Here is a 14,052-nt window from a genome sequence, read left to right as displayed (position 1 = left end):
TTATTATATTTATATAAAAATTTCCATGATAATCTTCAATTATAACATGTTTCTCTACATTTTTCTACAATTTTATCAGAAATATTTTCCATGTAAACCTTCACTTCTATTATAAAATGTTTCTACTTCCTTTTTTCAATTAATTTAGCAATTTTTTTTATGTCTACCACTTTTACTCTTTAATTTTCCATTAAAAGTATCAATTTAAACTTGTTTTTCTATATATCTTTTCTATTTTATCAGAAATATTTTCCATGTAAATCTTCAATTTTATCATAAAATGTTTTTACTTCCTTTTTCAATAAAAGAACATGCTTTTCAAAAAAAAAAAAAAAAGAAAGAAAGAAAGAAAAAGAAAAAAAAATTAACCACAGGTCAAACTAGCATAGATTATTCTCTGGACTGTGAAAAACATCCTTATTGTCCTTTTAAATAAGGAATATGTAAGATTTGCTTATCTAAGCAACACTGTGTAAGTATACACAATAAATTGATCCATTCTTATCTCCTTGTACAAAACCAATGCTCTTAAAACAGCTGAGCCACCTGTGTAGTCCCTAGTATTTTGTATTTTTGTGATAGAGCTTTCTTTCCTGTGTAGTCCTAGAGGTCCTGGTGCATACTGGGTAGACCAGGCTGGGCTTGAACCTTTAGTGATTGCTTTAGATGTTTCTTGCAGGCATGAGCCATCATGTCGACTGTTGACTACCTTATTATTATCTTATCAATATGCAGCTTTAATTTCCCACCACTCCTACTGACCATCCCTTCAGTTTAATGTGGAGTCTACAAGCCGACCACACTCCCTCTCACTCCATGTGAGGAGATGTTCCTGAGCATAAAACCCAGGAGATGGATTTATAGGGCACATTCTTTCTCATGCTCTGAAACCATAGCTAAGTAGAGTGACTGCCCCTTACAGGGGCTCAGTGCTTTAGCTGTGTGTCTTCGACACAGAGTCTCCACTAGGCTGCTGTGCACTGACTTGGGGGGGGGGTATGGCTTAACATATGGCCTGTAGTTTCTGTTTCCTGAGGCACAATAGCAAGTTTGTCTTTGCGTTATTTAGATAGTCTCCATATGCAGCCTGTTTTCTCCGGCTATACATGATAGTAAAGTGGTCACTTTCTTTCACTTGGGAGGCTCATGATCCCTCCATATTTGGAAATAATTTTTAAATGGTGAGCTTTTGAATAGTGAGGGCACATCAGCTTTCTATTTCCTTACATTATATTCACATAATAGAAAAATTGACCAACTTCTAAAGTACCCTTAATATTCCATCGACAATCTCAAACATATAGTGCATTCACTATTTAATGGTAAAACTGATCAATGTGCTTTTGATATTTATTGAGTTTCTGAAGGGTCTCCTTTGCTTCTTGAACTCTTTATGATGTACTCATCGCTAGTTGTGAGCAAAAACCATTATGATTAATTACTCTTTAATATTATTTATTTATTTAGATTTTTTTAGAAATTGAAAATATTTTTTCTTTTTCATACATTATATTCTAATTACAGTTTTTCCTCCTTCAATTCCTCCCAGATTCTATTTAGGCTTTAATAGTGAGTTTACTAAAACTTAATGTTTGCTTGAAAACCTTAACATTTGGGAATGAGTAAATACATTTATCTTTGTCACTTTAAATATGTAGTTAAGTAAAATAATGGGTCAGGAAGGACGAATTTTCCAAAATGGAAGCCGTCTACAGAAGAGAGGTGTTGAAGCTGCCAGTTTGTGTCCAGCAATGAGTCTTTGGACCACAGATGCCCCCAGCATTGGCGAGGGAGTCAGGTAGCTGCTGCCACACCCCAGCTTTCAGACAGCTACTCCTATGGTTCCAACTCAGTGCTCCCCAAACAATCCTTAGGTAGAGCATGAGTATCCAGTCTGTGAGTCAGACAGAAGGCCTCCTTACTCTCATGGGTATTGTTTCTATTAGTCAGAGTTTACATGTTTACATACCTGTTTCTTCTCATGTGTGATGTGTGTTCTGTTAACAGTTTGTACATGTTTAGTTACATGCTAGTTTCTTCTCACGTGTATAGTATCCATTATTAGCAGTTTGCATGCTTAATTACATGCCACCTTCTTTTGCTTTGGTTGGCATGGTTTCCATTGAATACCTAAGGAAACAAGAAATATAAGGTCTGTGTTCACACAACTGAGAACCAAGACCTGTTTGCTATCACAGCAGGCTCTGTGCAGGTTGTAGTGTCCTTTGCTGAGGGAGCATGACTTAGCAATAGTTACCATGCCTAACCCTGCATCAGTTGCAATCCTTTTGATGCCTATATCCTCCCTTGGAAATTCAGTGCTCAGCCTGCTGAGAGGTTTGCTGTAGCAATCTACTCCACCCCTGACACTACCACTGGCTTTAGCTTCAAAAGGAATTTTGGTTCAAATGTGGAAACAATGAAATTATTGTTTATTTTCTTTGAAATCCTGTTGTCAAAATGCAAAGCCCTCTGCTATTCTGTCACCAGGTTAGTCTGGTCAGAGTACACGTTTGCTCCCTGGCCTCCTGTCTACTGCTTTTATCTAATCCTTTGTACTGTGTGTTCTAGAGTGTCATTCTATCACAGTTATCCATGAGGCTTCAGCTCTTCAGACACTCTGGATTTTCAGTATATTTGTTTATGATGAGTAGGCCTTGGGGGCATGCAGGGTCTTGGTATAGTGCTGTGAAACATTCATAAAATTTACTCACTGGTAACTTGGTGAGCACTTAGCTTTGTTCTAGGTTATACACCAGGTACGTAGAAGGGACGGCATTGGGATCCATGTCTCTGACTATGATGTCCATGCTCTCCTTAGCCAGCACGCCTAGCATATGTCTATGTTCTCAATATTGGCCTCTTCTTCCTTTGGGAACATTCTGTTATTTGAAAGGCCAGAATTCTGTGTGACAGGTTAAGAAGCCCAAGTCACCCTTCCTGGTTGTGCTGTTTTACACTTCGTCATCATGTGACAATCTTTAAATGCTTGGAGACAAGTCCTGACTCCTTCTGGATTGAACACTGAATTCGGCACTACCCCTCAGATGCGCTTTACTCTTGATATTAGTTGGTGTATATGTACCAGGTAGCACAGTAAATAAATAACTGATCAGTTTTTCCATGGCAGATGATTAGCTGCCTTACAGAAATCTTAAGGGCATGTGACGGTGCTTAGAACAAGGTAGGAATCTTCTGGGTATATGCCTGGTATCCTCTGGTAGTGCTATGTCCAATTTTCTGAGAAACTGCCAAACTGATTTCCAGAGTGCCAGCTTGCAGTCCGATAGGGGAATACCAGGACAGGGAAGTGGGAGTGGGTGCATTGTTGAGCAGGGGGATGGGGGATGGGATAGGGTGTTTTCCGAGAGGAAACCAGAAAGGGGATAACATTTGAAATGTAAATAAAGAAAATATCTAATTAAAAAGAAAAAAAAGAACAAGGTGAAGGAGGTAACTTTTTTATGAAATGTGACCAAATGACCAAGTCAGAGTCACCTGTGTCCTAGGAAGTGGTCACACTACCTTGTGTATTTTATATTGGGATTTTAGTATATGTAACACTAAACTCTTGTGCACTATAGAGAATGCAACAAGGCTTTAACTGTTCCACAAAACGGAATAGCTTGTTCCTATAACCATGGTAACATCATCATAAAATCATGATTTTGAATCTCTGCTTAGCTCTGCAGTAAGAAATATGATAGGTGTCAGTCTGTGCCCTTAAGATATTTATATTCTTGCCAAGACAATTATACAGAAAAAGGTAACATTTTAATATTAAAGGAAAAGCTTGGGGAGAGAGAGGCTTGTAATTGTAGTGTTGGGGAGGAGAATTCTTGGAAATAAATTTGCACATTGAGGCTTGGCTTCTTACAGAGCAGTTTGGCTTAAAACAACTCTTATTTAGTAAAAAGTAATTTTATTCCCATTTTAATACATGTAAAATAGTGCAAAAAGAAATTAACATGCAATCACTATGTGTTGGAATCAAGATTCCATCCTTTTTCCAGAATATTGACTAACAGTGTTTGCATTTAGAAGTACTGACATGTGTTTGAGCAAATGAGGAGCTAGTGTCTGAGACTAATGTTCTCCAGGGAGGGATAGCATCTTGTAGCCTAGCTGGGTGGCACACATTGGTGTGCTGGTCATTATGCAGACACTTACTAAATGTGCAAATGTAGTAGCCATCAGGGAGGGGCATAATACTGCCATTTACCAGATACATGAGCATGTGTGTGCAAAATCACTGGGCTTCTGTAAAGAGGAATCCCATCTTCTGACAAATACTTGGAAAGATGCATTTTTCTCATTTCTCCAGCAGTCCTCAAGTGAGCCTGGTGCAGTGGGCAGGGCAGAGCTTCACCTCCCTTTGCGACTATGCTAGGGAAGGACTGGACGGACCAGTGGATACATTAGTGATTGGTTATATGGCAGTATGTATTATAGCCAGCTTATAGTTGTTGTCTGAGAAGAAAACAGTGTTACTTCTGCCCTGCATTTGTTTACAGTGCTTTACCAAAATTGTGGATTCAGCTCACTTGGGGCTTTCTTCATGCAATTTGCTGCTTTATTAGTTTTTATAATGTACTTTGTGTGATTGAGTATTTTCTCTGTGAAGACTAATGATTAGAGCTAGTTATGGGAATGCCTAGTTTGATTTACTTTGTATCCAGTTTTAAGTTGATTAAACACTTTTGCTTTCATTGTCAGTGTGAAACATCCATCTGGCTGGGAATCTGTGTGTTGAATTTGTTCATGTCTAGAAGAGAGTAAAATTGTTTCAATAATTTTCATTTCAAACATTTCCCATATGTTATGTTTATTTCTTTACATCTTGTTTTTGGTCTTAATTTTTCTTTGAAGTTTTATTACTTTCTGACCTGTAACTTCTGTGTGGGTGTAGAAAGTGAAATACAAGTGTATCTTTTCCATTTTAATTCTATTTCTCTTTGCTACAGAGTAGGTGTTAGATTAATTTTGTTAAATAGTGAATCAATGATGGACAAGTGGGAGGATGGTAGCTTATGTGATTAATCTTGGCAGAGCCACAGCTGTTTACTCAGCTTCACGAGACTGTGGACTCTTGGAGACTGAGCACTGCATGGACCTTGCTCATAGCTCTACTGTGTGCTCTGTACTGTAAACACCGATAAATATTTGTACAATGAATATACATAGAAAATACTAATCCTGTTCAGTGGGAGGCTAAGACTGATTCTAGAGGCTAAAAAGTCAGGAAATATTTATTTATTTATATCCTAAATGCTAATTGCCCCACCCTGGCATATATAGGCACATCATCTCCCGATGAGGCCAGACACAGCAGTCGTGGAGCCTGAGATGCTACATATGTGCCAGGGGCCTTGGTCCAGCCCAAGTTTGCTCTTTGGTTGGCATCTCAGTCTCTGCGAACTCTCTGGGGTCCAGGTTAGTTGACTCTGTTGGTCTTCCTGTGGGGTTCCCATCCTCTTCAGGGCCTTCAATCCTTCTCTCAGCTCTTCTATTAGAGTTCCTGACCTACTGAAACAGATGTGGATATGCACAGGGAATAAAACTCTTAAATCTAAGAAAACATTCCTTTAGTTCATTATGACAGTTAAGCCTGTCTACAAAGAAAGCCTGACCATGTTCCTAGGAGAACGTCTTTCAGGGCCACGACTGCACTGGAAAGTGCTGTGTATTTGCCTTTTGCAGACACAATATAGAAAGAGATATGGGGCAGAAAGTTGTGATTCTTCACCTCACGGCTGTGTTTATGCAAGGGTCACCAAGACACCTGTATAACAAAAGATATATCCATAAGAGAAAAGTACAACACATTTTGTTCATCAGTGACTTTCTCTTGCATGCATGGGGAAAAATGCTGTATTTGGAAAGAAAGAATATTGCCTTTCTGTTCTCAAACAGGCTTTGTTAGCAGACTGAGCAAAGTCTTGTTTGTTTGTTTGTTTTTAATTCTTCCTTTTGCTGGTTTGTGTTTATAGTTCTAGGATCTCATCCTCAAGCATCAGAGTGAGTCAGTTCCTCTGCTACCTAACACTGGGTGCCAGAGACTATGGGGGTGGAGTAAGGGTGATGGTTACGCTGATATGTGATTGGACAAAGAGGTTCTCATCTAGAAGTAATAGACCATGAGGGACCCCAGCAGTTCACTTTGCTATCCTTTGAGCCTTTCTGTAGGCACCCTCCACCACAACTGTGTGTGGCTAGATCCAATGGGAAGAGAATCTTTCTAGGTGAAGAGCCTTATTGGCTGTATGGCCTGCTTAGGAGTAGGAATTCTTACTTCTACAAGGCCCAGTGGGAGGGGAATTCTGGTTCCTATGACTTGCTTTTGGGGAGAATAAGAAGCTGGGGATTGGAGGGCAGGAGAAGGTCAGAGATACATTAGTATCCATCAGTTTAAAGACACTAGCCTAAGGTGATATGTTCTGAGCTCCAAGAGATTCAAAAGGAAGGGACAGGAAGGCTACCCCTTAGAGTGTATGCATGTGGTCCTAAGGCCTGGGTGTGCTTCGTTGTAGGTTGTGAGCATCTTAAGTGCTACTCCCCTCAGTGAGTGTGCACAGTTACGAGAGGCTAGGAGGATACCCAGGCCAGTGTCTGCCTACAGCAAATAGAAAAAACTCTCTACTGTGGGGTGTGGATATAGAAGAAACAGGGTAGTGAGTTTTCATTTGTAGCAGTTACCAACTTTGTGTCCTATCTTTTGTGTGCATGTTGAGTCTTAGTTCCTGTCTGTGACCATTAAGTCCAGTGTTGGCTGGAGAGATGGCTCAGCAGTTAAGAGCACTGACTGCCCTTCCAGAGGTCTTGAGTTCAAATCCCAGCAACCATATGGTGGCTCATAGCCATCTGTAATGGGATCTGATGCCCTCTTCCAGTGTGATTGAAGAGAGTAATGGTGTCCTCATATACACAAAAGAAATACATATATCTTTTAAAAAAAAGTTTTGCCTGGTGGTGGTGGTACACGCCTTTAATACCAGCACTTGGGAGGCAGAGGCAGGTGGATTTAAGAGTTTGAGGCCAGCCTGGTCTACAGAGTGAGTTCCAGGACAGCCAGAGCTACACAGAGAAACTCTGTCTCAAACAACAACAGCAACAACAACAAAAACAGTGTCTCCCCAAACTCTCACGCTGAAGAATCTTTGGCTGTATTTTTTTTTTAAGTTGTAAAAATTTCATAGGTCTTGGTGAGTTTTTCATAGTTTTCTTAAAGTGTTTGACTCATACAATTATGTACATATCTTTGTATTTAGCCAGGCTATGATGAGCTTAACCCTGATTGGAGGTTGTCTCCTGAGAAGAGAAAGAAAGTCAAAGGTGAGTAGGGAATAAGAAATATGATTATCACTGCTTTACAGGAGTCCTCTTAAGTGTTCTTTAGATCTAAAGAATCTCTTGTTTCACTCTGGAACAACCATGTAATCTTTAAAGTTTTTATATATTTCTATATTTGAAATAATTTGTTTTTTAAAATAAGCAGATATCTCTTTTGGGGAGTGAGGAATGGGGAGATCAAGATTTACTGTTAAGTGAAAGTAGTTGTTTAAATAGTAGATTAAAACAAAATAAAAAAATGAGAGATCCTTTAGTTATTTTTTGCCTTAGATATACAATCTTTTTCATGTCTGTTAAATTTGGTTTGTAAGTACTTTATTGAGAACTTAAAAAAAAAAGAACTTGAGTTTATAGTTTTGTCTTTTGTTGATCCTCCCTCTAGTTTGTTATTAGGCAAATTCTGGCATGATGGGACACTTCTGCCCCTATTCTACTTTCGCTATTCAGGACTATTTAGAAGAAGGCTGATAAGGTCTCATGGAGTTTGGTGGTGATTTGTTCCTGTCCTGGGCTGGTGCATTGGATGTTCTCAGACTCATTACTGCTTCAGTCTTGTGCAGTGTAGGTCCATTGCAAATGTCTCCACCCTCTTGGCTTAACATTAGCAGGTCATAGGACTTTGGGTTTAACCCATTTCTTCTCAACTTTCCACCTTTGTGGAATACAGGTTTTCAACACACTCCATCATACTGTTCTGGATTTTGATGGTGCCTGTTTTAATGTCCATCCCATTAGTTCTAGAGTTATTGCTTGGGTCTTCTTGTTCTTCTTTTGGTTAATTTGACTAAGGCTTTGTCAAATTTTTTCTTTTCAAAGAACCAACTCTCGTTTCTTTTATTCTTGTATTTTACTTGTAGTCTGAACTTCATTAACTCCACGTTGTTGGTAACCCTTAGTCTCCTGAGTTTGTATTTGGCTCCCCTCCCCCCTGAGACATTCATATGTTGCCTAGTTTACTCGAGATCTCTCTGAGTTTTAAATGTAAAAGGTCCATAACTATAAGCTTTACTTTTAATAAACCCATCTCTTCTGGGTCCTAAAGATTCTGAAAAGTTGCACTTTCATTTTTGTGTGATTCTAGGAATTGAAAAAGATTCCTTTCTGATTTCGTTAGCAACATGCCTATCCTTCAAGAATGTCCAGTCTCTGTGGATTTTGTAGTTTCTGTATTTTCTTTTGGCACTGAATTCTACCTTTACAACCAAGAGATGATTGTTATTTTTTGTTTTTATTTTTCGTGAGATTTGCTTTATGGCCTAAAATGGGATCTATTCCTGAGAAAGCTTCATGGGCTACCGTGAGGAATGCATGTTCCAAAGCCTTAGATGGGATCGTCTTGGATGTCTCGGTAGTCTATTTGATATGGTGAAGCTTGGCTTTCAAGTTATGTTTTATTTGTTTCTGAGGGTGTGTGTCTGGATGATTTATCCATTGATTAGAGTGAGGTATTAAAGTGGCATACTGTTGAATCTTGAGCTGTCTCATCTGTTTATTGTCTAGCAGTTTTATTTACGAAATTTGTTCACTAATGTTCAGTTTATGTTCTTATAATTGTTATATATTCTGCATAGATTCTTCCCTTTATTAATATGTAGTAGCCTTTTAAAAATCTCTTTGACTAATTTTGTATTTATCAGATGGGGTCTAGTTACTGTTGCTTGTTTTAGATTATATTAACTTCAACCCTTTAATATAAGTCTGTGTCAATGAGATAAGTCTTATAGACAACCAAATGATGCCTTTTGGTTATTAGTCTACTCAGCTACTGAGTTTTTACTTGGAAACTTGAGGCCATTTAACTTTAGTGTTGTTAGTAGAGTGTGCTGTTTTGTGTAATTTTGCTGGTTGTTTATCTTGTTGGTTCAGTTAGTGTTGGTTTTTCATTCACCCCTTGTTCATTTCAGGGGTTTACGGGGTTAGGCATAGTTGGTTCTTTCTCTTTTGTTCTTCTCTTCGTCTCATAAACTTTATTCTTTCCCGTGCTCTTAGAATTAAGACTACCTGTACGTGTAGGTGTCCGTGGAGTATGTTCTGCAGTGCTGGCTTGGTAGGCAGGACGTTTTTCACTTTGATATACATTCACTCCTCTATTGAGTTTTTAAAAGATGACTTTATTGGAGTCATGCTTGGCAGTTACTTGCCTTCAGGGCCTCACACACCCTGTTATTCTATTCTTTCTGTTTTTTTCTGCTGAGAGGTTGGACATGAATTTTGTGGTTTGACTTTGAGAGTGCTGTGTTTCCTCTTGGAACTTTTAATAGTTTGCTTTTTAGCTTTAGCATCTTGAGTAGAAGTGTGTCATGGAGTGGGCTGGTTCTCTCACAGTGTCTGTGCTCATTTCTTTCCCTGTGTTTAGGATTCTTTCTGCTATACTTTGATGGATGGGAGTTTCTCTCCCTTTACTTTCTGCCTCATGGGTGTTTATGTTTTGTTACTTCATCATTTCCCTTGGAAGTTGTAGTATGCTTCCTTGTTTCCTGTTTCTTGTTTCATTTTTCCTGAAGCCTGGATGTAGCATTTGTTTTCCAGTTTCTGGGAACATAAGCCCCAGATTCAGGCATGTGTCTGGAAACTCAGAATTTAAACAAATTGCCCAAGGTTTCTATCCAGAGAAATATGCTAGGGTCTCTTCTTTTTAATTGTAATAATGAGTTGCTTTCAATCTGACTAACTAGTTTAAACATCTTTTCTTTTTGAGTTTTGCACATGCTTTCAATTCTATGATTTACCATTATTGGCATCATTACGCTATTTCATATCTATTCTGGATAACTACTATTTAAGAAGAAGTGCAATGACATTTCCCTTGAAATCCCTCAGTTTGGTGGACCATAATTCATTTTAGCCTAAAATTTTTTTGTTGGTCTTGACTTTTTTTCTCTGTTAATTAAAATTTTAGGAGCATATCAGCCCTGGAAGCTGTCACTTTTAAAATAGTATATATTTTTAATTACTAAATATCTATTTGAAAATGATCTAGTACATTTCTAAGAGCTTTTATAATGTATATGTATATGTATATGTGAGATTTATACACATCTACTTTCCAGTTTACTATCCTGAAACTCATTACATATCTCTTTCTTGCATATATAATTATGTTTTTATTTTAAGTTTTTCATTTTTTTTAACTTTATATACAGTGCTGCAAATATGTCAGTTTGAGAGTGGAACTGGAGTTATGGGCAGGTCCGTTATGCCTCGTCCGTGCTGGGAATTGTGGGTCCTCTGGAAGAGTGGTCAGTGCTCTTAGCTGCTGAGGCATCTCTCCTCCCCTGTCATTATGTTTTTGATATGTTCCCTCCCCTCTTTTTGGGTTCAAACCCCAGAGATTTAGCAATGCCAAGCAAGGGCTCCAACAGTGAACTCCATTTGTCAGCTGTGTGTCATTGATTTGAGGAAAAGGACCTTAATTTGCTTACTTTTCTCCCTTTATAGATTTGGCTGGTTGTTGCTGCTTAGGCAGACCTTGAATTGCTGTACCTTTTTTTATCTTTACCTCAGTAAGAATTTGAATGATGGGTTTAGTTTTATTTTTCCCCATTTTAATGCATCTTTGAGCCCCTCCAAAAATGAAATAACTTGGATTTTAAAATATTACATTAGATACTTTGCTTTTAAATCACTTCTGCAAATGTATTTGAATTTTCTTTTCCTATTAGATAAAGAGTCCTTTTATCCATTGATTGATGTCAATTGGTGGGCAGATGGCGCAGTGACTTTGGCTCGGTGCTCTGGTGCGTTAACTGTTTCATCAGCAAAAAGTTTGAAGAACTTACTGGGAAAATCCTGTGAATGGTTTGAGCCCTCGCCCCAGGTCACTGCCACCCATGATGGGGGGTTCTTAAGTTTGGAGGTGAGAGTAAACGTGTTTTCATTAAAATCTATCTGTTTGTCTTTTCATTTGTGTATGTGATGTAGTTTATTGTTTAAACATAAGTCTGTTTTTGAAATAAAAATAATATGAAAAATTTCATCATCCATGAATTAAATGTATTATATTGCTAAGAGAATAAAAACATTTGTAGCTATATTGTTTCCTTTAAAACATTTCATCTTTGTTGAACTTGATTAATTGTTCTCTCTCTCTCTTTCTTTCTCTCTCTCTTTCTTTTTCTTTCTTTCTTTCTTTTTTCTTTCTTTCTCTTTCTTTTCTTTTCTCTTTCTTTTCTTTTCTCTTTTCTTTTCTTTTCTCTTTTCTTTTCTTTTCTTTTCTTTTCTTTTCTTTTCTTTTCTTTTCTTTCTTTTCTTTCTTCTGGATGAGCCATTGGAGACTGTAGAACCCCTGGTTAGGAGCTACCTAATGTTTGTAGTCACGGAAAGTATGGCAACCTAAATTTGTTTCTTCTTTCAGAAAAACCTCAAAACTTGAATCATGATGAATGAGTTGAAAGTAGAGGCTGTTTCTTTATAGCTGTGTTTAGTCATTTAGAATTCTTATTAAGTCTTCCAAGAGTCCAGCACTGTGTAGCTTTACTTCTGCAGGGCACAGTGACAGGTATCTGTTAGTCTGAAGTCAGCCATCTAGTCAAAGATCTCCCTTACAGAAAGCGACAGTTTAAATGCCAAGCCAGTTCTGTTAAGTCTGAGTGAAAGTTATCTCTGGCAGCCAGGCTCTCTGCCTGGCACTTGTGGAGCTGGTGGACTGTTTAAAAGGGCATCAGAAGTCTTTCCCAGCAAATAAATACCTTCATGCCACTTTCTAAATTGTCTTCTTGGTTTTCTACAGTAAGTACAGTTATATTAATAGTTAAAGAAATTCACCTTCTCACCTCTTTCTTTTCTGTAAATAACTGCAGAAATCTATGTGAGTGGCCTGTTTTTAAAGTGCTTTTTGCCTTAAAAGCTTGGAAGCCACAGGAATGTGTAGATCTTAGGTCTTTAGTTTGCCTTGTTTCCTTTGAATCCATTGTGAGTGACATGTAATGAATCAAGCCAGAGGATAATTAAAATATTTTTTTCATTAGCTCTTAAAAAAAATCTGTCTCTAGTTTCTTATCATTAATTTTACATCTCCCTTTTCAATTTAGTGTGAAATTAAACTTGCCCCCAAACGATCTCGAGTGGAGGTGAGGGCTGGAGAAGAAGATGAAGGGGAAGCAGATTCTGACTCGGATCATGAAACCTCTGCCAAGGCTCGCTATTTTGGCTACATCAAGCAAGGCCTTTACTTAGTTACGGAGATGGAGAGGTTCGCACCTCCTCGGAAAAGGCCTCGAACTATCACGAAGAACTACCGCCTCGTGAGTCTGCGCTCCACAACTCCAGAGGAGCTTTACCAGAGAAAGGTGGGTGGTCCTGCTGCTTCCAGACTTTGCAGCACAATTGCTACTATTTCAGTGAGGAAAGAAATTAAAAGAGGGCATGCTGGCTCCCTGACATGTTAAAAATAACAGTTCTGTAAGCTTTTAGAATGATGTCCTCTTTCTAACTGAGTAATTACAAGTTAGTGGATAGAGAACTGGGAGATAAAGCATGAGGACCAGAATTCAGATGCTAGGACCCAGCGGAATGTCTGGTGGGCATGCAGCCTGGTGGTAACTCCAGTGCTCCCGAAGCAGAGCCTGGAAAACCCAAAATGAGCCAGCTGGCTGGACTAGCCAAATCAGTGAGCTCCGAGTTCAAGTGCGAGGCCTCGCCTTGGTGTATAAGGTAGAAAGCAATTGAAGATGTTTATTCAAGTTTGGCCTTCATATGTACATGCACATATACCTTACATATGTGTGTGGTATGCACACGCGTGAGTACATGTGTGTGTGTTATTATGTTCCATGGTGCTTGCTAGTAGGCCTAAGGGAAGCTTGCAGGAGTCAGTTTTCTTCTATCATGTGGTTATCTCCTTTGATCAGTGATTACATTCAGGTGTCTGGCTTGGCATCAAGGACTTTACCCACTGAACCATCCTGTTGCTCCTAGCTGAAGCTTTGGCTACCTGCTGTGTGCCTTCAGCTGTCCCTCTTCTGTGTACTAAGTACAGGTCTCTCCTAGACCACAGATGGTGAGGGAAGACTTTAGCACCTGGCTTCGAAGCCTGTGTGGCCAGCACTGCGTCATAGGGCTATTCGGTCTGCTCTGCAGTGTTTTGAATCAACATTGGCTTGTGCTAGACTGCAGCCTGCCTCTAGTCTCAGGTTTTGGCACTGTCTGAATGTATAAGCCAGAGCTTTTCATCATATTTGTTAAAGTGCTAAAGGAATTCCTGACTTAGCTGCTTCTGAGAATGTCTGTGAGCTTCTGAGGACACTCTGCATGTGTATTCATAGCTGTTGCACAGGTCAGGTGAGTGTCTTGATTCTTCCTCTCATCAGAATGGCCTCATGGGTAATTCCTGTCTGTTTCCTTGACAAAGATTGAAAGTGAAGACTATGAAGAAGCCTTGTCTTTGGCTCATACCTATGGCCTGGATACCGACCTTGTCTATCAGAGGCAGTGGAGGAAGTCAGCTGTCAACATTGCTTCCATTCAGAATTACTTGGTATGTAGAAATAGTTGTGGTTACATGATGAAATTCATATTCATGGATTATCTTTTGTTTCTAGAGAATGTCCCACTGCTAATATTTGTGTGGGTAAAGAAATGCTTTCTTTGAAAAACTGCCCGAATCTTCTGCTTCTGCCACAGGATTTCAATGCTAAAGATATTGACTATCCACTCTCTGATAATGTAGCCATCTCTCTGATTATTTCCATTGCTGTACCTCTC

General features: G+C 38.8%; 1 protein-coding gene across 6 annotated transcripts in view; it reads left to right on the top strand.

The window, feature by feature from the left end:
* Positions 1 to 14,052, top strand: part of Nbas (NBAS subunit of NRZ tethering complex) — a 283,532-nt gene that overhangs the window by 58,797 nt on the left and 210,683 nt on the right. For all 6 annotated transcript variants that reach the window (XM_052186094.1, XM_052186091.1, XM_052186093.1 and 3 more), the window contains exons 13-16: positions 7,269 to 7,332; positions 11,013 to 11,206; positions 12,381 to 12,638; positions 13,700 to 13,825. In XM_052186094.1, coding sequence (XP_052042054.1) covers positions 7,269 to 7,332; positions 11,013 to 11,206; positions 12,381 to 12,638; positions 13,700 to 13,825 — 642 coding nt within the window. The remainder of the gene's footprint in view (positions 1 to 7,268; positions 7,333 to 11,012; positions 11,207 to 12,380; positions 12,639 to 13,699; positions 13,826 to 14,052) is intronic.

This window comes from Apodemus sylvaticus, chromosome 6, assembly GCF_947179515.1.
Source record: "Apodemus sylvaticus chromosome 6, mApoSyl1.1, whole genome shotgun sequence".
Taxonomy (NCBI): Eukaryota; Metazoa; Chordata; class Mammalia; order Rodentia; family Muridae; genus Apodemus; species Apodemus sylvaticus.
Note: the sequence above shows the minus strand (reverse complement) of the source record. Positions and strands in the feature narration are given on the sequence as shown.